At 41.3% G+C, this 23,009-nt stretch overlaps 1 protein-coding gene across 3 annotated transcripts; it reads left to right on the top strand.

Annotated features, from left to right (window-relative positions):
- Window positions 1-17,622: 17,622 nt before the first annotated feature.
- Window positions 17,623-22,515, top strand: LOC112176450 (actin-related protein 2/3 complex subunit 4). 3 transcript variants are annotated; one of them, XM_024314379.2, is made up of 10 exons: window positions 17,623-18,012; window positions 18,215-18,303; window positions 18,405-18,424; window positions 18,637-18,702; window positions 18,806-18,858; window positions 19,627-19,654; window positions 20,306-20,380; window positions 21,496-21,600; window positions 21,766-21,855; window positions 22,280-22,515. In XM_024314379.2, the coding sequence occupies exons 3-10, from the start codon at window positions 18,422-18,424 to the stop codon at window positions 22,367-22,369; spliced, it is 510 nt and encodes a 169-aa protein (XP_024170147.1). In that variant the 5' UTR covers window positions 17,623-18,012; window positions 18,215-18,303; window positions 18,405-18,421; the 3' UTR covers window positions 22,370-22,515. The 3 variants fall into 3 exon arrangements, with proteins under 3 accessions (XP_024170147.1, XP_040366420.1, XP_024170146.1); XM_040510486.1 differs by having other exon boundaries at window positions 18,401-18,424; XM_024314378.2 differs by lacking the exon at window positions 18,215-18,303 and having other exon boundaries at window positions 17,623-17,811; window positions 18,357-18,424.
- The last annotated feature ends 494 nt before the right edge of the window (window positions 22,516-23,009 follow it).

The raw sequence follows: 23,009 nt of genomic DNA, 5'->3' as shown, positions 1-23,009 counted from the left end.
CCTACAATAAACAGAAAAGAATTAAAAGGAAACAAAGAAATGAGGGCAAACAAGAGATTAACAATAAACAGACAAAATAACAAAGCCTATCAATATGTACAGAAATACATACTGGATGTGAATCATCAAAATCGAAACTCATCCAGATTCCTTTGGGCAATGTGCACTGCAAAGCATCCATCCCCCGACCAACCGCAGTGCTGATCATGATAAATAGGATGTCAAAGCAAAATTCCAGGATCCAAGACCAAATAAGGATTTCCAACTGAACCTCACCATTATCAGTGAGTTAATCTGTTAATGAAACTAAAAAAAATTAAACGATCTACATGCTGCAATGTATCCACAGGGTGCGCTTTTAAATTTACACTTCCTTAATTTCCCAATATGCAAAGGGAATAAAAGGTGGAAGTAACATTTAATATCTACCCATAATATTTGATAAACTCTAAGCTTCACTTGTGCAACAAAAAATGAATTGTTTGAAAAGAACCATATGAAATGTTGGATGAGGTATCTTTTATTGTCAGTATATTTTTCTATAGAAAGGATTTACAGATTAGAAAAATAACACAGAAGATTGACCAGCCTTTCTCTTGATAAGTGATGTCAAATTCAGTCTCAGTTTGCTTAAGGCATAAACACAAGATACAGATACCATAAAAGATGGAAGCCAGACTATAGGAATGCACGATCTACAACGACTTTCATACTGTAACACATAAGAAAGTGGTGAGAACCTTGCATACACTAGAATTGGACCCAACAAAAAAGAAGTCTTCAGTTTCCTTAAGCTGGTATCTTTGGGATCTGCACAAGAATCGGATGCCTGTAATTAGTGGCTTAACAAAGCAGAGATTCACCTTCTCCAAAAGAAGTCACAACATTCAACAGCATGAAATCCCACCAGGAAAAAATGTAGGACTTGCCACTGGAGTGCCCATCGTATGAGCCATATAGAAGAGAGTGTATAAATGAGGTATAAGACGGTAGCGCCTCCTCAATGCCAAGGGGCATACTTCTTCACACTAATATAGAAAAGCCAAGTTAGTTCTGAGCAATAGCATGCAGAGTAGATCTAGATCTGAAAAAACAATAACAAACCTAGGAAGAAATACTAGATTCCAGAAGTATAGAAGTGGATGCATGTCATCATTGTAAGTCATTCACCACTTGATGCCTAGGATTGGAAACCTAAGATCTCGTCCAAACTATTGTCCTAGGACGTGTAGCCTCCTCCACTTAGACGGGTAAACTTATCCAATGCCATACTTTCTACTACATCGCTAATAACTATCCTTAAGAAAAAGTTCTGATTACTATTGCAACTTTTTTATCCAAACTATAATCAACTCAATATTACATTCCAATGCATCCCTATTTCTCCTTATACATGACAAAACCATCTCAAATGAATCTACCTCAACTTCTCTTAAATTGGTGCTACCCTCTACCCTCCCATGAAATCTTCATTCTTAGTCATCCCTCTTCAGGCTTTCAAGCTACTACAATCCTCTCCTTTATCCATACCTTCATTTAGCTCTTTAGAGATTTTAATGAAGACTAATGATAAGTGTGCACAGTAGTTATTAAAGATTTGTTTTATCCAATCATTATTTGATCAAGATAATTAAGAAACAACCACGAAAAAGAATTCATAATCCTCGAGCATGACCAACCTCTTCCCCAAAAGACCACGGCTCATGGTCAGCGGTGTCCTTTTCAGAGTGCCCACGGCAAAAGGGAAACAGAGAACCTATACCCACCCATCTTCCAAAGAGCTCAGGTGTTGCATTTCCAGCAAAGCCACCAATATCAGGCCCCGACATTGGCTGACCACTAAGTCCCTGAAAACAAACTAACAAGTATCTTATAGGAGTTGAATAAAGATAAGCAGCAAACTAGTTGATAAACAATTCTGTAGTTTTTCACGAGTAACTGGTTGAAAGAAAGAACTTTTCTTCATCTATTTTAAAAACCAAACCAAGCCTTTCAAGATTTAGAGGAAAGATCTTGAAATTGATAATATCAAAACATACAAGAATACAGCCTTTTAAGAAAATATTAACATGGATATGTTTATGGGGAAGAGAATGAAAAAGTATCAGGAATGATAATTGATAGTATATGGTCAACTACAGTGGGATCTGATAATCAAGGGTTGAGATTAAGACACTAAAGTTACATTCATTTAATCTCACCCTTAAAGGGTGGGTGACCTGGAGTACATTTCTGGATGTAAATAATACTAATCTTGTAAGACCACAGACCAATTTTTGTACGAGAAGCTAACCAGAGAAAAGGCAAGGAAATCAAATTCAGGTCTACAATTTTTCTGCACTTTTGGAAACCAGACTAAAAGAATTACATACCAATTGAAGTACCATGGGAATACTCATATGCAGGTGTTCCCAAGTTGAAAGATTGTCTCCGGTCCATGTTGCAGCATACCGCTGGCTACCAATAAATCCAGCTCTCGTGAGGACAAAAGGACGTTTCTTTGCATTACCCAATTTCATCCCTTCATAAGTTGATCTTGCCATCAGCAACCCATAGACCTAATCAGCAGCAAAATCAACAACTTTTGAAGTTCAGAAACTTATCATTGATGAGTGCAGCACACTGCAATCTGATAAAATAACATGAAGACACCCAGAAACTGGAGGAAATCAAGTTTCTAGCCAGGGTGGCACAGTGGAGCAAACTGTTCAACAACATTGAACCAAAAAATAAACTTAAAAAGCAAAAGCACAAGACTGGGGTTGAATAAATGATACATTGTGGTAGTGTGAGTGATTCTGGCAGCCTCCCAGTTCATCATCCCCCTTATGGATATTGCTCTCAGGCATTGTTTTTGTGACAACCTGAAGGAAAAAAAAAATTCAACACCAACTGAACAAATTGCAAGCACCATCAAGCAATTATAGAACTACCTTAAAAACAGCTGGTTCATTCATGTCATTCCATATACCATCAACACCATTACAAATGAAATCTTTGACTAAATTGGACCACCACGATCGAACTTTTGCCTGTGTAAAGTCTGGGAAAACACAAGGCCCGGGCCACACCTCCCCTGTAGATGGAAAGGAAATTTTAAGACGGTAAAATACTGGGTTAAAATTTCAAACCCAATACAAAGAGAAAAGTTACCAACAAAAGGTTTTCCATCTGCTCTCGAAATCCAGACATCAGTTTTAGAACCACTATCATACACAAAATAACCATCTTCCACTTTTATCCCTGGGTCAAGCATCCATATTGCCTGGAAACCATTTTGGTGGAGATCCTTCACCAAGGATTTTGGATCTTGAAAACGGTCCTGAAAGGTATTAGCATAATGACATTTCATTGAAAGGAATAATATCCAATATCCACTCAATTTATACACAAGGGGCCCGTGCTGCTTTTCCTCACTAATAGGCTGAGTTGCATTAAGATACCATATGCAGTCAACTCCTAGTTGTGGTTATGTACACTAAATCCCCCCAAAGCTTTACTGATGTGGAAATTATTCTATGCACCGACGGTGTAAGTGACCCAACTCTTATAAAATAATCTCAACCCTTGATATTTATTATCAACTTTATTTTTAATAAACAAAAAGTGTATTTAATACAATCTAACCATTCATTTATGTTGGTGCAAGTGCACGGCGGTGCACTGAATAATCTCTTACTGATGTGGAATTTATGGGCATCACAGCCCCACGGCACCTTTTGCTCTCTTGACAGTTATTCTCAAATTGAAGTTCTGGATATTAATTTCCAATCCTAAATGCATTAAAAGCCTCAGAAACTTTTACAAGATTATCACCTGAACAGAAGGTTAATGATGACATTCCGTAAATGTACATAGGATGAAATCAATCAATTGCCGTACATCAAGAAACTTTAAAGGAAAACGTACCTTGTCAAAAGTGAAACAACGAAAACCATCCATATAATCAATATCCATCCATACGACATCACAAGGAATCTTTTTCTCCCGAAAAGTTCTTGTAACCTGCAAATGTAAGTTGGTCAATGATCATGAAAATCGATTTACTGATGCACTTAAGGTTGGTGTTGGTGTTGGCGCTCGTAATTCGTGATTTAGGTGATATTAGTTCTCTGTCCCAGCGGACATCTTGTCCATCGTTTTGTACTGTATCTATTTAAATTAAATTTTGTCTCCTATCAAGACAAGATAACCATACAAATAAATAAAAAAATGCAGATTCTTACTTTCAAATATATAATGTGCAGGAGCAAATGAAGTTTTTTTTTTTTTTTTTTTTTTTGGGGGGGGGGGGCGCATAAATACAGTAATAGAGAGAACCTAACTTGAGATAAATACCAACTTCATACCTCTTGAACTCTCTTATCAGAGTCATAGCTCCAGCGACATTGTTGATAACCCAAGGACCACTTCGGGGGCAAAAATACAGTACCTGGTGAAAAAAATTTCACTGATTTAAACAATTATACTAACAATAAATAATAAACAACTAACTGCACTTTATTCAAAGATTACCATGACTAATATACACGTACGTCTGCGTTCACATGTTTGATGTATGCATTTACAGACAAACGTATAGTCTGTGTAATTTATGCTGTATACAGTTCAATCTGATCTTTGATTATTCAATTTTCATAAGTTGCATACTTAAACAAATCACATAACATACAACTTCTTCAGGCTGCTATGTGTCTTCTCTTCAAGACCCTTCAATAGATATAACAGCCAATCAAATGCAATATATATATATATATATATATATATATATATATATATATATCCATCATATCTTATGTTACATTTATAATTCATGGTCAACCTTCAGTTATCAATGTAACAAGAAGGTTTTTTTAATATTAATGGTAACTGAAATATCAAGAGTCTGAAAATACAGCTATATCATTGTGACATTAGAGAAATTATAAGGAAACTTACAAAAAAATACTACATGAAATATCAGAAAAGAATTACACCTATTGCAGGCACAAGTTGAGAAATATCAAGGATACCATGGATATTGAAGATGATAGTACTCTTACAAATATCATCATTTCTATCAAATTAATATGGGGTTTTTTTTAACTGGACATAGAATTATAAAGTTAAAGACTTATGCAAAAACAACTGGAAGACTAATACCAATTCCAGTACTTGCTTCCACCATTTATTCTATGAATCATTTAGATAACTTTGCCAAGATCATGATCTAATTTGGACCTACCCTAATCTACTAACTTTCTAGTCATGTCTATAAGTTTCCCTTGAAGGTTGTTAACTTGTTTTATACATTTTATGTAAATGCACTTGCACCAATTAAGCAGATATTCTCCAATCAACTTTTTGTCCAGAAAGGAGTAGTTTCATGTCAAGCCATGTTGTATATATCATTTAAAAAGCCATATTCTAAATTTCTTCTATGTTCTAAATTTGATCTTTGCTCTAGACACAGAGGCTATGTCATCTAGGTAAGGTTGAGCATGAATGGGAGTGTCATCAAGAGTAATGAAACCAAGCTCATGGGCCAAGGCGTCAGCAGTCATGTTGCACTCTGAAAATATGCCTAATATGAGCATCCCCCATGTTGTTCATGAGATTTAGGCAACCAGTCAGAAGAGAACCAAGAGGATGATTGTCAAGATCAGCACTCTGAACCAGCTGCTCCAACACAGCTGAATCAAACTCAACCTCAAGCTGAGAGAGGTGCAAGCTTGCAGCCATTTTAAGCCCAAAGTACAGACCCCAACCTCAGCATCAAGGATGTCCCCAACACCTAAATTCACTTGAAATCCACTAATCCAGTTGCCAAAATGGTCTCTGATCACACCCCCAACACCAATCTTGCCAGAAGAGGAGCTCCTAGAACCGTCCACGTTCAACTTGTAAAAATTGTCAGCAGGTTTTTGCCAAGCAAGATAAATATTGCTATAGACAGAATCAACATTTTTCCTTAGGTTGGCCCCAGTCCACTCATCAGCATAATTCCAAATAACTTTCAAAGGGCAAGTAGGCATAGCAAAGTTAGGATCAAAGACAACCTTATTCCTCCATTTCCAAATGAACCAACAAATGAAAACAAAGAGGCTGCACCATTTAACATTTTTCTGAATGATAATTTGACAATGAATTTGCGCAGCAGTCCAACCATTCCAATCAAGAGAGAAAGAGTTGGAAATGCTACCAGGTTTCAGAAAGGCTTTCCAAATAGCAGAGACTCTAGAACAATCTCTGAACATGTGCAAGAGAGTTTCATCAGCAGCATGACAAATCGGACATAAAGTATTATGAGTAAAGCCTCTTCTAGCTCTTTGGACATTAGTCAGCAGCTTGCCATGCATAACCACCCAGAGAAAAGACTTGAGTTTTGGAGGAACATTAATTTTCCAAATAGTGTTCCGGTTTGAGCTGTGAGGCTTACTCAGATCAAACTTGAAGTTATAAGCAGATTTGACAGAAAACTTACCATTGGAGGTAGAACCCCAGATAAGAGAATCACTGCCACCATTCTCAAAGCCAGTAGGAACATTAACAATTAGACTCACAATGTGGCATGGCACCAAAGAAGTGAGAAGATCCAGGTTCCAGCCAGTCTCATTCCAAAATTCACATATGACAGCATTAATATTAATAGTGGCTGAAGGAAGAGCAAAACTGATAAGGGGAGAGGAAGTAAGCCAGTCGTCAGTCCTAAACTTAATACACCTACCATTACCAACTCTCCATTTTAAACACATTCTAAGCATTCTGCTCCATAGGAGATACTTCTCCAAGTACTAGAACAGTCAGTAGGAGGCTTATAATCTCTATCAATCAAAAGGTTTCTTGTGAGATACTTAGCCTTGAAAATAGAAGCCCATAACCCATTATTATTTTGAAAGATTCTCCAACTGGCTTTGGAAAGCATTGCCTGGTTCATGTCAGCAGTCTTTTTAATTCCCAAACCACCCAAAAGCTTGGGTTGGCACACCAAGTCCCAGTTGACAAGGTGGATTTTCTTTCGGCATTCAGTGTCTCCCCAAATAAAATCTCTATTCAACTTGTCAATTTTGTCACAGAGGCTGACAAGCAGCCTGGCAGTTTGCATTGCATATATAGGAATTGAGGAAGTAACTGATTGGACTAAAGTAAGTCTACCAGCCATGCCAAGCACCTTACTTTTCCAACTAGAGAGCCTACTCTGGACTTTATCAAAAATGCCCGCATAAGTATGCTGCTTGTTAACTTTAGAGTGAATAAGAGGCATACCAAGATATTTTCCAAGATCCTCAGTTAAGGGAGAGCCACAAGTCCTGGTTATGTAATACCCGAAAAATTCAAATTAAATTCCGTGGATTTTTAGAAATGTTTTCGCGGTAGTAGGAGCGAGTACGAAGCTTGGAGAAGTTGTGGAATTAGTTCGAACGATTTTATTTCGAAAACGAACGTTATTTAGGGGGTCGTGAAAAATTGACTTTTTATACATACGGAATTTGGGGAAACTTTCTTCATGAAAGTTGTAGAGCTCGTCGATACGATCTCGTGCATATGTGGAACGCAAAAAACGGAGTTCGTATGAAGAAGTTATGGGCTTCGGAAAAACTTTCCATTTTTGTATAAAAGACGAATTTTCCTAAAAATTGCAGAAAAGCCCAGATTTCCCAAAAAGGAAACCCGAGCTTCTCTCTCCCTCCCGAGCCCGCGTTGACCTCCCATCTTCGCCGGCTTCATTCTCCCTCCTCCGGCCACCTTTTGCTTCGATTCCAAAGGGAATCCTGCTCTCCTCAGTCCCCTCTACATGTCTGTGGTAGTGATTCGTCGTGGGAAGCACCGTAGACGACGCTACAAGGCCGAGAAGTTGCACGGTGGAGCAACAAATCGCCCAATTCGGGGCTCACCATTGTCCGGCCATATCTTCTTCCACAGGCCTCCAATCGAGTTGATTCCAAAAGGGATTACAACTTTGTAGAAGACATCGAGGGGAAATAACCAACGTGGTAGCCGCTACAAGTCCAAGAACATGGTGCAGTCGAGCTGGAAATCACCTCTTCTCCCCACCGTCGTTCTCCCTCCTCCGGCCACCTTTTGCCGTGATTCTTGAGGGGATTCTGCACTTCTGAGGACGTAGATAATTCCCCTAAGGTGGGTTGCATCGATTTCATCTGTGGAGATCGAATTGGAGCGAATTCAAAACTAGGGTTCATCGGATCCGTCGGCTTCTCAGGTAAAATTCGATCAATTAGTTCATAATTGGACTTTTGTGTAGTTATGAAAGTTTCAATTCGAGTTAAGATGAAGAACTTTCGTGTTGGGAGTTTTATCTAATTTTGACTTTGGATGGGCGGCGGTGCCGCCACTGTGATGGTGGTTTCCGGCGACCTCCGGCCACCCCAAGGACAGTTTCTGTCCATTTTTGTGTTCTACGTGTCGATACGATCGTTTGCATATATAATTCATAATTTTTGGAGATCGTATGATTAAGTTATGAATTTTTACGTTTTCGATTGATTTCGATCTTTTGATTTGTGATCTGTGACGATCGGACCGTCCGATGGACTTTTAGTTTTGATATATTGATCGTATGACCATCCCAGTGACTTTGTGTAGTCATGGGCGAAGATCCGACCGTTGGATCTTCGTATGATTACAAAACAATGATTATGGAAGCGATTCGTGAGAATCCGTCCGTCAGATTTTCGTATAACTTAGAATCCGACCGTTGGATGGTAATTTATGTATGTTTTGGAATTGTTGGCTAAATTCAAGTCACATTTGATTAGGTGATTGACGGATTGATTTGGCGGACGATTCGTGAAATCGTTGTTTGAGCTGTTAAGAAGACGCAGTGGGAATTAGAGGTGAGTAAACCTCACGTGGTTCACGTGGTCAATCCAACCAGCAGCGATACCGTCTCGAATCAAGTGCAGGGCCCCATCCGAGAAGGCTTTGTTCATCTTCTCTCGAAAGTGGTCTGACCGAAGATAGAGATCCACCGCCTTGTCCGCGCCATCCCGCCTCGCCTTATGGAGCTTGTCCGAATGTGTCTCGGCAGCAGCACGCAAGCGAATGCAATCCTCGGCAAAGTCACTGGCCTGAGCTTGTTGCTCTACCAACTCCTTCTTGAGCCATTCCATTTCCACCTCCCTCTCGCCTGCCTTGAGCTCAACATCTCGCAAGCGGTCAACCTCCCTCCGCAGCGTATCTAACTGCCCCTCCAACTCCACCACACGATCGGGAAACGGGGCCAGGCTCTCCAGAGCAATAGCGCGATGCTCCAACTTGGTATCGCGTTCCCGTACTTGCCTCTCCAATTCCTGCAATCGCTCCTCAACCTCACCAACCCGAGCCCTCAGTTGATCTACCACCCTAAGATCATCCTCCGCCCGTTGCAGCTTCCAGTCAGCTCCAAGTTAGACTCCTACAGTTGAGCGATGGTACCTTCGGCCTCCTCCACCGCGAGTGCTCGCTCCAACTCCATCATCCTCCCGATTCCATCATCTATCACTCGCCTCATGTCCTCTCGTTCTGCCTGACCAAGGTCCAACGCGTTGTGCAACTCGTGGGCCCACTCCCTCTCGGCATTCAGCTCCCCCTGCAGACGGGCTATTTCCCTATCAAAATCAGCCACCAACTCGGCAAAAGCTTGATAGTTCATGTTCACAGCCTGCACCACACATCATGATTAGCATAACAACTGATGCATGACAAGGGACAACTAAACCATGCAACCAAATAGCGATACATACCCTCATCAGCCTCTCATGTGCCTCCCGGTACATCGAGCGAGGATCTTCTGCGTTCACTTGGCCGCGATCATGATGGCAATTCCGCAAATCGGCTACCATATGAAGAATGGCACCATTTGTGACTCCAATCTCGCCCAAGGTGCGCGCGAGACCCCCGAAAACCTCATCGCGAGACCCTTGCGAGCCCCTGCTAGCAGACTTAGAGCGAGATACATTGTCAACCCGAGACCTCTTGCTTCCGCTAGTATCGTGGGAGACACCAACAGGGGGACTCTCAAGACGTAGCTGAGAGGCCGTCCTTTTCCTCGATTTGACCCCATCCATACGGGCACATGTGTCTGACACTCTAACTCTACCTCCCTCACCATCCTGGCCATGGGCTCCCGTCTCGGTAACCTGGGCGACCCCAACAATACCCTCTCCGGACTCGGGTTGCATCTCAGGCGCCTCAACTGTCAAACCTGTCTAGCCAACGGCTTGGCTGGTCACCTCCGCCTCCCCACTGTCCACAGTTATGACTTCACGTGAGATGGGGTCGCCAACCACATCATCAAAAACAGTCTCTAGTTGTTCCAAGACCACATCTTGCACCAGACGAGCACGAGCACTGGTATCACTCTGACATCGCTCTACCTCCTCCAGCAACTCCTCGACGGAAATCTCGACCTCCACCGTGGCCCCCGAGGCCCGAGCCACGTCCCCAAGATCCTCCCTTCCAGTCGAAACCCAGGGGGCCTGCCTCACAACTTCCCGAGTCTCAGGGGATTGACGCTCGCCAACTCACACTTGGGGGCGCTCACTTGCCTCACCTGCCAGCACGGACGGCTCCTAGATACCTTGAAGCGACTCCGACGCACCCCGAACCTCATGCCCCTCAGCACCGGCTTCTTCCTCGGCCTGCCGATTGAGGTACTCCAGCACGGTGTCAGGAAATCTCAGATACACCTCGTCGGGCAATGACATACTCACCCGATGATCTGTCACACGGACTGTATCCGGCAAGTCAACGTCCACCCGCCTCGCCTTCTGCGATTCTCGCAACAACCCCTGAATAATGACCTCAGGATCGACATCGGCGTACGGGGCTTCACTCTTACTCGGAGCTTCGCTCGGCATATCCGCTGCATAACAAACATACAACGTCAGCAAAGATACAACACATAATACACCCAAACAAGAGACAAAAGCGAATCACTCACTCGGACACCTCCCCAACTCAAACTTCTCGTATATCGGGAGCCTACACATGCAATAGAACCCCCTCGTCCCCTTGGGAAATGCTCCCATCACCCTCGCCACATGCTTCTGCTCCAGCATGGTCAAATTAGCCTCCTGCCTCACTACGATGAAAAAACACGCTATTAGTACACACCAAAGGCAAAAATCCACCACAATGCAATCACGATACTCACAGATGGGTTGGAAACGGGTCGGAGCCTGATGTATAGGGCTGTCAATTCTGACACGACTCGATAATACGCCTCGAAACCCACACGAAATAAAGCGGGTTGAACTCGCACGATTAAAAAGCGGTCGCGGGTCAACCCTTCATGACCCACTTAATAAACGGGTCGGCTGCGGGTCAACCCGCCAACACGAAGTGAACCCGTATAACCCGATTATGTTATACTTTTCTTGAAATTTTGGATGTTGGGAGTATTTGATCATAGGATTGGACAATTTGAAATATTTTGCTTCATCATTATTGGATTTAATTATTTATGAATTATATATAATTATTTAATATTCTTTGTATTATGGAATTTTTAGTGAATTTAATCAATTTATGCATTTTTTTAGTTAAATGGGTCATTTTGTCCAACACGACACAACCTATTTATTAAATGGGTTAAGTGGGTTGGAAACGGATAACTCGTTTAATAAATAGTTTGGGTTTAAATTTTCAACACAATTAGTAAATGGGTTGGGTTTGAGTTTGTCTCTTGTGACACGACATATGCCTTGACCCGACACGAACCCAACCCGATACGACCCATTGACAGCCCTACTGATGCACCGTATTCGGATTCTGCCACTGGCCTCCCCCGTCAGGGCGCATAAATGTTCGACTGCAAGTCCTCGATGACAGCGCGGCCGCGCGCCCTCAAATTTACACACCTACCATCACCGGCTTTAGTCGAGTACTACATCTTGAACAGGGAATTGAACTCGCCGATACTAGGACATAACAACTTTCTAAGCTTCCACAGCAGCAACACTCCCATTATTTGCCTCAACGCATTAGGCGATAGCTGCCCTACCGATAAATTCAGGCATGACAGCAGATACTGCAACTCCTCCGGTATCGGGAACGTCAACCCACACCTGAGCTGATACTCGTAAAAGCACTCCCACCCCACCTCGGGGTGGCTAAAAGTTTCCCCTTCCCTCAAGGGGCGCAGCCAAATGCTGTCCTGAATCACCCAAGTGGTCCTCATCTTGGCAATCTGCTCCTCCGCCATACTCAGACCAGGTTGATCAATCGGCGTATCGCTAAGAAGCAATCGCCCCTGTGGCGAATGCAGGATCTCCAACACTCCGACATCCTCCACCTCAGACACCGCGGGTTACTTAACCCTACTCGGAACTCCACGAAGCTAACCCTTGCCACTCCCTCTGGATGTACCCTCGCCGCCCCTTCGAGAACTCCCCGCGATACCCCACGAGCCACTACCCTACCACCTCTTCGGGAAGCTCCTTCACCACGATTGCGAGAGGCCCCTTCCCGCCCCGCCCCTACCACCCCCCCCCCCCCCCCGGTGTGCGAAAGGAACCTTCTCACCTACCGCGACTTCGATTCTCCCGTGCCATACTAAGAGCGATACAAGTAAACTGGTCAGTCGTTTTTTTTGTATCGGCTTCCTCAACACTCCCTCGCAAAATTTCAAATCCCAAAAAAAAAAAAAAAAAAAACCCTACCTGAAAGCAACCACAAGAAGCCCAGCTCGACCAGAAATTCAACCCCCTCCAAACTCTGGCAAAACGTAACGCAAACTCGAACCCGCCAGTAAATCTCACCTCATCTTGGCAATCTGCTCCTCCGCCATACTCAGACCAGGTTGATCAATCGGCGTATCGCCAAGAAGCAATCGCCCCTGTGGCGAATGCAGGATCTCCAACACTCCGACATCCTCCACCTCAGACACCGCGGGTTACCTAACCCTACTCGGAACTCCACGAAGCTAACCCTTGCCACTCCCTCTGGATGTACCCTCGCCGCCCCTTCGAGAACTCCCCGCGATACCCCCACGAGCCACTACCCTACCACCTCTTCGGGAAGCTCCTTCACCACGATTGCGAGAGGCCCCTTCCCGCCCCGCCCCTACCACCCCCCCCCCGGTGTGCGAAAGGAACCTTCTCACCTACCGCGACTTCGATTCTCCCGTGCCATACTAAGAGCGATACAAGTAAACTGGTCAGTCGTTTTTTTTGTATCGGCTTCCTCAACACTCCCCCGCAAAATTTCAAATCCCAAAAAAAAAAAAAAAAAAAACCCTACTTGAAAGCAACCACAAGAAGCCCAGCTCGACCAGAAATTCAACCCCCTCCAAACTCTGGCAAAACGTAACGCAAACTCGAACCCGCCGGTAAATCTCACCTCCCGAATACAACCCCCCCCTTAATCAAACTCACGCACACCAACGCCCCCAGAAGAACACAAAAAGGCCAAGAGACGGCGTACCTGTTTACTCCTCCGATCCACACACAGAGACAACAACGACCACCTCATGAAAGTTCCGCGCTCTCAGCACACCGGCGGCTCCAACTTCACCTAGTTCTGATCTCAACCTCCAACACGGACACAGGAACAGTAACCATCTCCGTATCTCTCCTCTATTCTTATAAGGGTAAATTTCGCAAACAGTACACCAAGTAAAGGCCACTAATAATTCTTATACACAAAGTTTCAAACCAAACATTTCGATATACGAAATCTGAAACTCGACCCACTATCAGTACACGACGTCAATTTTTGACACCAAAATGTCCATTATGCCCTCAGTTCTTTTTTTTTAAAAAAAAAAAATTTCTGTTATTTTTTTCCTTCGTTTTATCTCTTTCTTCTTCCTTCTTCCGGGCTCACTCCCTCGCTTCCAATGCCGCCTTCCTCACCTCGCATAAAGAAAAAAAATGACTCGAGTCATTTATAAACGAAGGAAAAAAAAAACAGAAAAAAATTATTAAAAAAAAAAGAACTGTGGGCATAATGGACATTTTAGTGTCAAAAATTGACGTCGTGTACTGATAGTGGGTCGAGTTTCAGATTTCGTGTACCGAAATGTTTGGTTTGAAATTTTGTGTATAAGAATTATTAGTGGTCTTTACTTGGTGTACTGTTTGCGAAATTTTCCCTTCTTATAAAGAGATCTCGAAAACACCAGGACCGTTGGACGTGCAAGGATGATGACCCCAGATCTCGCCACGTGTCCGACATCCCTAAACGTTACAGAGGTCATTTGTCGTCGCCTCGGCTCCTCACCACTACGCCATTATTATACATCCCGAACTCCAGTACACCGGCCTCCCCGCGCAAGAAAACAAATAAAATCATCACACGTATCACAGGGGCATGGCCTATGCGCTAAAAGACACATGCATCCCCACCACCGATTCGCGATAGCGACACAACGTCGAGTGCCAACACGGCCTAATCACCCCAGCCAAGACTCCTCTTAAGTAGGGACTTGGGGACTGGGGGTAATGGCTGTACGGAATCCACATGGCATAAACTCGCCTTGAACTTCTGATACTTTTACCAACGACAAACTCCCCACCCAAGAGAACTCTTGACGGGGGACTTGGGGACTTATTGGTATACACATACCTCCTAGGCACAAGTATTGGAAGCACAAGACTCGTATCGCCAATATACCAACAAGGTAGACTCCCAGCCGAGGGTACCGATACCACTCGAGCGATATCGGGATACCGAGCGTTCCACACCGAAAGAAATGGAACCAAGCTCCTACAAACTTGCTACATTATGATCATCTCCAACAACCTAAAGAGGTAACTGTTTACTATCGCTTTCCATTATCATTATCTTATACATTACTGACTTAGGCATCGGAGCGTTGAAGACCGGCACACCCGGTCTTCCCTCTGACCCTTATCCGTTTTACAGATAAGAGATATCGATAGTGATAGTAGCAAACTGATACATACCGTGTTCAGCTGGATCGAACTCCTCTCGAGACCACTAAAACACGAATAAAGATAGAAGTTGATGTCTTCGTTTCTATTGTGGAAAATTGGCACAAATTAAAAGTCTAAATTTCTATGCATGTGAAGTCGTAAAGACTTGGAAGTCAATGGATGTACGTCGGGCAATCAAGGTTTGACCGCAATTTGTGAGAAAAGTTCTGATGACAAGTTAATCTATGATCGTTAATGTATGTGAGTGAGATTTACTGTTGATTCTTCATCACACTTTAACATATTTATAGCGTGAACCTTCCGATTCTCGACCTGAATTTGGTGTCATAAGTTTGCATGAAGCTTCCCCATGAGAAATTTTTGTTGATTCCACAAGCCTTGATAGTCCCGCTTGCTTATGTTGAATTCGGAACCCAAACTGATAGTGATGTACAACAACTATTCCGGTTAGCAGTCCCTATTTTGAGCTCTAGCATATTACTGTGGAATATTCATCAAACTAATTCAACACACTATCTTCCAATCGGCAATGAGTTATCAATGACAAATGGTTGTTAACTAATTCATAGTAGTGTTGCTGGTCCAGAGTGACTAGTTTTTATGATCTAATCACTGAAAGGAAACAACAATTTAAATGTATTTAAATTGGCCATTCTACACTCAAAATTGAACTTTTATTTTTCAAAAATAAAAATAATTGAAATAAAGAAAAATTAGAAAATGTATATGCTATCATTTCCCCAAATGTAAATGCCACATTATTTGTTATAGAAAAATTTGGGATCTGTAGCACACTATAGCACCACTTATTGTACCAAGTACCATACATTCAATTCCCCTTGCACTGTTCATTTTGTTTGTCTTTTTCCCATGAACAGTGCAGGGATTGTTTTTCCCTTGATCATGTGTGTTATTTTTTTTTCGAGAGATTCTTAGGTAGAACAGGTGTGCCATGTGGTGGTACGCCCAACCAATCATTGCCTCTGCAGAGGGGAGTTTTGGGTATTTCATTTTCATTAAACATGGGTAGTTTTGGAATACAATTAAAAAATAGAAAAACTTGATTGGCTGGGTGTCCCACGTGGCTGGTACGTTTGATCTATCTAAAAATTTCTCATTTTTTTCTACCTGTAGTGGACTGACAGGTTTAGGCTAATTTTTTTTTTTTTGGTCTAGATAAGGGCTCTTGCCTAAGTCATAAAATAAGTGTGATGCTCGCATTTCCTCATATGTTTCGACCTAGTAGAGCTCTGCTAGGGTTGGGAGAGAGCCGCCCTCGGGCTTGGCCTCTTTGTAACTCTCTTCATCTTGTATGGAGTACACCTACGGCGTCTCCTTTGGGGGTTCCTAAATCAAGACTGGCTTGCACCGTGTCTTCTCTGTCGCAGATTCCTGTTGTGCCATCGCGGCTGATAGGCATAGTGGCCTGTATCCTACCGGAGCTTTTGCCTCTTGATGTTAATGGTGGCTCACTGAGAACAAGGCGCGTGAGGCTCAAAGGTCGAGGTATGTTACCAGAGGCGCAGGCTATTCTGATTCGACCATGGAGGAGGGGACCGGAGTTTGCGTCCAGGTCGAGTCAGGCTCTATTCGAGTCTCCCCTCCACGAATGGCAGCACCACCGACGTGGATGTTTTCCGTCTATTCGCTGTTTGTTATTTGTCTGGTGGCAAAGATGTAGATGGGCAGTCCTTGATCTGCCTTTTGGGTGGTCCAGTCTCTGAGGCGTTGATATTGGTTTGGATAGAGCGACTGGTTCCCATTCTCGTTACCGGCAGGTTGAAGGCATGGTGGTTGGTGTTCTCTCTTTGCCTAGGTCATCTGGATGTATTGGTGTCAGGAGTTTTCTGGTTCCTTAGAGCAAGTTGACCGGAGGTATGGTGGTAGCTGGGTGCGATAGTGGCGACAAGACCAGAGCTAGTATTGCGTTGGCTACAAGGGCAAACCCTAATTGGGTTTGGGCTTGGCTCTACTTTCCTGACTTGGGCTTGGGCCCTAATGGGTTGATTAAGGCTGCAGAGTGTGGGCGTATGCTGTTCTGGATTCGAATTTGGGATCCCAGTGGATTTCTTATAAAAATTTGGGATCCAGGACGACATCTCCAATTGTCATTTAATTTTGTTAGGTCGCAAAGATCGTAATCTCTGAGGGTTTTTTTATCTTGCTTCGGAGATTACTGGTTTTTGTTTGGATTAAAAGTGCGTGAACTGTCTAAAAGGTGGGTGTATTGGGGGTATAATAGGTTCTTGTTCTTGTTTTAGAATAGAAGTCTCAGGATACTCTGAGAAACGATTCTTTCTGTCGACCACTTAAATGTGTTTCGTTTTTATATTGCTTGCTGAATCTATATAATAGACTGACCTCTTTCTATAAAAAAAAAATGGCTCTTGCCTGGTGCCTAGAGAGTTATCAATTTTTGTCACTTAAATCCTAATTTCTCTCGATTAAATTCTATTTTCACTCTCTTCACATCATCCATTCTTCTGCAGAAAATTTCCATCTTACATCACGTGTGGTGTTTCTAGTTAATCGTCTAAACCGAGTACTGATCCAGACGCCTAATGTAAACATGGATAACTTGATTGCCTTTGTTGTGTGTGTGATATAAGTCATATAGCCCATACAAGTAATACTGAGATGATGATGACACGACATAATGAGTTCAATTGACACCCTTTCCTAATTTCTAAGTTATATATATTTATTCTGTTAAAAAAAAAAAAGTTATATATATTATTTATTCTGCCCCCCCAAATTAACAAACCGACCTTCGCTAGAGCGGAGGACTGTAGTGGGTAAAGCCGTCAGATATCCTCTAAGAAATCCAGGGAGCCACCTCCAATCTCAGAGTTTCATTCCACCGAGCCAGCCACCTCCTACTCTCACTCTCCTCATCTCTCCGTTCAGAACTTGAGATCAAATTTGATTCCACCTTCCAGAGTTCCAGGCTCCAGCCACCGAGCCACCTCCCCTTTCAGAGTTTCAGTCCGCCTGAGCAGCTGAGCTACCTCCTCCGCCACCGTCCACCGAGCCACCTCCACTGCGGTCTGCATCTTTGGATTCTCTGCGACAGTGCGACTCCTTGAACTCTTGAAGGCTTCAAATCTTCAATCCCTGATGCTCAGATTCTCAGGTAAACACCGTATACCCACTACCCATGCTGATGGTGTTTGAATCGTGAATTCGTGATGTTTGGTGTTTAGGGTGAGGTGACTGAGGTCGTAATTGGGAATGGGTAATGGATTGATGTCGATAATTGGGAATGGGTTGATGTTGAATTGTTGATAATTGGGAATGAGTTGAATCGGTTGATGAGATTCATTGATATTATGCAGGTTTGACTATAGAGACATAAAAAAATTTTGCCCACCCCATTGTCGAATCCTAGCTACGTCCCTATCCTTAGGTCACTGGTTCGAATCCGGTAGGTCAGATTAATTTTTCGTTTTCTTTTTCTTTTGTTCTGCCTCATTTCTTCTTCATAATTGATTTCCTGTTCAAATCTCGCTACGATTTCGGAGGCAGCAATTGGTCTAATCTCAATGGTAAGCCATCCGATCTATCCCATTTACTCTTTTCTCTTTTTGCATTTCAGATTGTTCTTCATGTTGGCGGTACAATCTCCTTTGTTTCCCCATAGTCCTGTTTCATAAAGCTTTCATCTTTTTACATCTTACTTTTAACTTGTGGTTGGAATTAACTTAATTCACCTGATTCTAGTAATGGGTAGTGATTTTGATTTTGTTTTTGGTCTCAGGCTAACACTTTGAGATTGTACTTGACCTGCATACGCAACACTCTAGATGCAGCAATGTGCTTGCAGGTACTATCTCTATATCTATATCTGTTTCTATATATCTGTCACTCATAAAAAGTCATATTCTTATCATGCTTGTTGAATGGCTTGTGATGCATGCCACCGGCAGAATTTTCCTTGTCAAGAAGTTGAAAGGCATAACAAGCCAGAAGTTGAGTTAAAGTAAGTTCATCAGCTGCACTTTGATCTTAATAATATTAGACCAACTTCCCCTTTAGTTATAATTTGCATTTTGTATGAGTTACAACAGAAAAAGCAAACAGGTTCTGTGGACACACAAGGGAAATAATTTTTAGTTATATGTCATTAAGTTAACGTTAAGAATTCAACTAAGGATTTGTTGTAGTTTATGTTTTAAGAAATTATGTAAGCTAGTTCTTGTGCAGCACATTAGCCTTATTTGAATACTGTGCCATTATTATTTAATAGACTCCATTGCCGAACTCCATTGGAATTTAGACAATGTTATCATCACAAAATCTTGATATTTTGGGTTCGAACTACACAGTGTGGGGAACCACATCTCCTGGCACATCTCCTTTCCTTGTTGTCTCACTGTATATGTTTTACAGACATATCACTTGAATTCATCAGATATATGTGAGTCAAGTTGTTTACATTCAAGTCATATGCCAAGTTTTAGAATGGCATATAGAATTTGCAAGGTTAAGTAAGCATTCAATAGGAAATAAGTTAGATAATCAAGTAACTTGTCAGGAGGTCGGGGTAAAACTATGATGCCTCACATGCGTTCAGCCTAAAACAGTCACTCTAAATGCTTTTTCAAGTATGCGTGCAGATTGAACGAGGTCTCATAGAACAACTTAGTTGTCATTGTTAGATATATGATTGAAAGTTAAAGTGCCATTTACAAGTGTTGATTGAATTATTTTTGTGAGGAAGCTGTAATCCTCTGTTCATTTTTTGCAGGACCAGTCCAGAACTTCTGCTAAATCCTGTGAGAACCATCTTGATGTAGTAAACAAATAGTATTCCTATCCCTCCCTCCCTACTTTAATGGTTATGTTTGAAAAAGTTGGTTTTTTGCATATATGTGGTTCCTAATGCCTTGAGCTGTTGGAGGACTCACATTTGTTTTTCTTTTCCACACTTGATCTAAATAAGCGTGTTGGAATATGTAAACTTTGTCGTATCAGTTACAAAGTTTGGCAAAGATAGTTCCTATTCATGCCTAAGCTTTATTAGCAATATCTTTACCATTTTCAGACAAATTCTCTGCATAGGGATGAAGAATTTCCCAGAGTTAAACAGGCATATAAAAGGTGGAAGTTAAGAGCTACTAAATTGGAAACATCCTGAGCATTTCCTCTCCTTTTTTGTTTTAATGTTCTTGTAGATACATACTTTGAGTATTCATGCCATATAGTAGGAACAGCTTTTTTTGCTCGGTTGCGAAATTTGGTCTTCACCTGAAAAGTAAATCTCTAGACTTCATAGTTTAAGCTGACAGCTTACAGGATTTTAAAATTGTCAGTGAACACATAAAACTCAGAAATTCTGGAAAAAAGAATTTTGTTACCTAGCTTGTTAAGGTTATTTTCTCCAGGAGTTTGACATCAGTCTTTTGGTCATGGAATTGCTATTACAGGTTTTGATATGTCGAAATGAGGCTGAAAAATGCTTGATTGAGACATCTATTAATTCCCTTCGTATAAGCCTCAAGGTGAGTATCCATATTTGAATGCTTTTTAGTAATGTAAGTGAGAGTTGGAACTATGCCTTTCTGAGTTTGAAATTATTTAAATCAATCACTACTTTTGCTTGGATTTTTTGTTTCTTTCGTCTGCTCATCGGAACAACCTATGTGTACTGTATCTTTCCACTCAGTTGTTATAGACCTTTCTCAATAAACCTGTTTTATAGAGGGTATATTGGGTGGACAACTATATGTACTTATGCTGTCTGTGAGCCTTATTGGTGGATAATGTCTAGATTTTATCCAACTAATTGGAACATTACTATTTTCACAGTCTTCAAAATAACATGTAATATGTGAATGATGAAGTGGTTAAAAATAAGTAAAGGTTATATTTAAGTGATATGTAAAGTTCTGGCAAAATAATACCCAGAACACACTATTTCCAATTATTACTTTCGCTAAAGAAAATGTAGTTAAGAGAAGAGGCAGAAAGGGCACTCAATCTGACAACAATTCCATCTTCTCATTCATGGAATCAACAAGCTTAATATGCATGCAAATCATGGCTTGCGAGGATGAGTTTGCTGATTCTTGCGATTTGTGTATCGTTATTTGTTAGACAACATTCTGGTTTTGGAGGATCAAAAAGGCGATAGTTGTGGGGTGTCTTGGTTGTCAGGGAATGTTAAGGTGTTTGAAGGAAAATATAATGAAGAGGTGGATTTACTTTAACAATAGAGTGCACTTTCTGCCTTTATGTGGGCATGAACATAGAGTTTAGACTTTAGAGATGTACAATTGTTCATTATGCTTCCACTGCAAGCAGATTTGGGAGCTACTGGTTATTCAGATTTATGTAGTGTGAAGTTTTCAATAGGTTACTTCTATATAGTAGCTGAATGACTGGATTGCTGAGATTTTTACTGTACCATTGGTGGATTACTTGCACATTGCTGTTTTCTGATTTTTAACTTCAATTGAGGTGTTATATATTAGAAGAAAGGCCACATTCTGAATCGGGTAGCAAGATAATCATCTATGTACTTTTTTCCCAATTCTGGGATAGCTTACAATTCTCACCTCATTATCCCATTTCTCTTTTCCCTCATATCCTTTTTGTTGGCTTCTCTCTTGTATAGGTAAAGCAGGCAGATGAACTTGAAAACATACTAACTAAAAAGTTTCTTAGATTTTTGTCAATGAGGGCAGAAGCATTTCAGGTATTGAGAAGAAAGCCCGTACAGGTATGTAAATTTCTATGGAGTTAAAATATTTTGTGACTTTATACTGCTTGAAAAACTGGAGTGGTTTGCATTTACTTGACTTCTCTGGTTAATTATACATGTGGATTTACAGGGTTGTAGGCAGCAACTAATCACCCCATTTTACTCTATTGCTTTGTTATGCAGGGTTATGACATTAGCTTTCTTATAACAAATTATCACTGTGAAGAGATGCAGAAGCACAAGCTCATTGATTTTATTATACAGTTCATGGAGGCAAGTCTACCTACACCTGTATAAAACTGCATGTTTTTGTTAAATGCCTGTTTGAAACTGCTGTTTTATTTATGAAACACCCAAATACGCTAAGATGTGCAGTAAAAATATATTTTTATGTGCTAAGTGAATCCGTAACTTGCATGAATCTTTGTTACTTGTTACCCATTTGACCTTATAGTCATCGTTAGCTTCCGTTCAAATTCATTGTGAACTTCCTTTGGTCTTGAGAGGCCTTTAAGCTAGTAGTTTGCTATACTACTCATTAGTCTCATTTTATTACACCGGTTTTTATATTTAACATTTTGGTCTGAAGCTGGTTCTGGTTAGTCGGTATCAAAGGTGGAGGAGTATCAAAGATGTGATATTGGTTATTTTTATGGTTGTTCTTAAGATTCTTAATCTATTGCTACTTCATTTGCAGGATATTGATAAAGAGATTAGTGAGTTAAAGATGTCAGTGAACACACGAGGCAGGCTGGTGGCTACGGAGTTTCTTAAACAATTTATCTAATAGTGGATTACTAATTGTATATGAATCATATGGTAATTCTATGCATTTGAGACATTGTTATCCGGGGTTTATATTGGTTGAATGATCTATTACAAGCTGTACAACATTCTTTTGAGTTGACCTTATTATGAGATTCTGTTATTATATTTTATGTTTTTATTTATTTTTTTAATAGAAAGTTTCTGTTATTCTTCAAGAGTTGAGGAGGCCAATTCTTTTGTACTCGTACAGAAAGGTGAGAAAATGGTTGTTTCCCATATGTTCTTTGATGTTATACTTCTCGTTTAGTTTTTCCTGCATATGTAATTAAGTAGTGGAATTGCTTCATTCTGAAGTTTTCATGTCGAGAGAAGAAGTGTTCTTGGTGGTATGGTGCCAATCAGTGGATTTGCCATGTTTGAGACAGGGTGCCCTGTGTGCACAAAAAGTTTATACATAAAGGGAGACACTTTTGGCGACTAATTATCCGCCTGCAATAACATCTCACAGAAAATTAATTGAAAAGGAATGCATTTTTGTAGATGATATGTTCGGGAAAAGACTCTCATAAAAAGAGATGATGCCAACCCACGTTAAAGCCTAATAAAATTATGAATGGACTCGAGAGTTCGTCTACAAAACTCAACCATGAAAATTATAA

Source organism: Rosa chinensis, chromosome 7, assembly GCF_002994745.2.
Source record: "Rosa chinensis cultivar Old Blush chromosome 7, RchiOBHm-V2, whole genome shotgun sequence".
In the NCBI taxonomy this organism is placed as follows: Eukaryota; Viridiplantae; Streptophyta; class Magnoliopsida; order Rosales; family Rosaceae; genus Rosa; species Rosa chinensis.
Note: the sequence above shows the minus strand (reverse complement) of the source record. Positions and strands in the feature narration are given on the sequence as shown.

Excerpts from the sequence above, each read along its gene's own strand:
- LOC112176450 (XM_024314378.2), top strand. Across the intron at positions 18,703-18,805 it reads ATGCAGCAATGTGCTTGCAG|AATTTTCCTTGTCAAGAAGT; the intron begins GTACTATCTCTA and ends TGCCACCGGCAG. Across the intron at positions 18,859-19,626 it reads AAGCCAGAAGTTGAGTTAAA|GACCAGTCCAGAACTTCTGC; the intron begins GTAAGTTCATCA and ends CATTTTTTGCAG.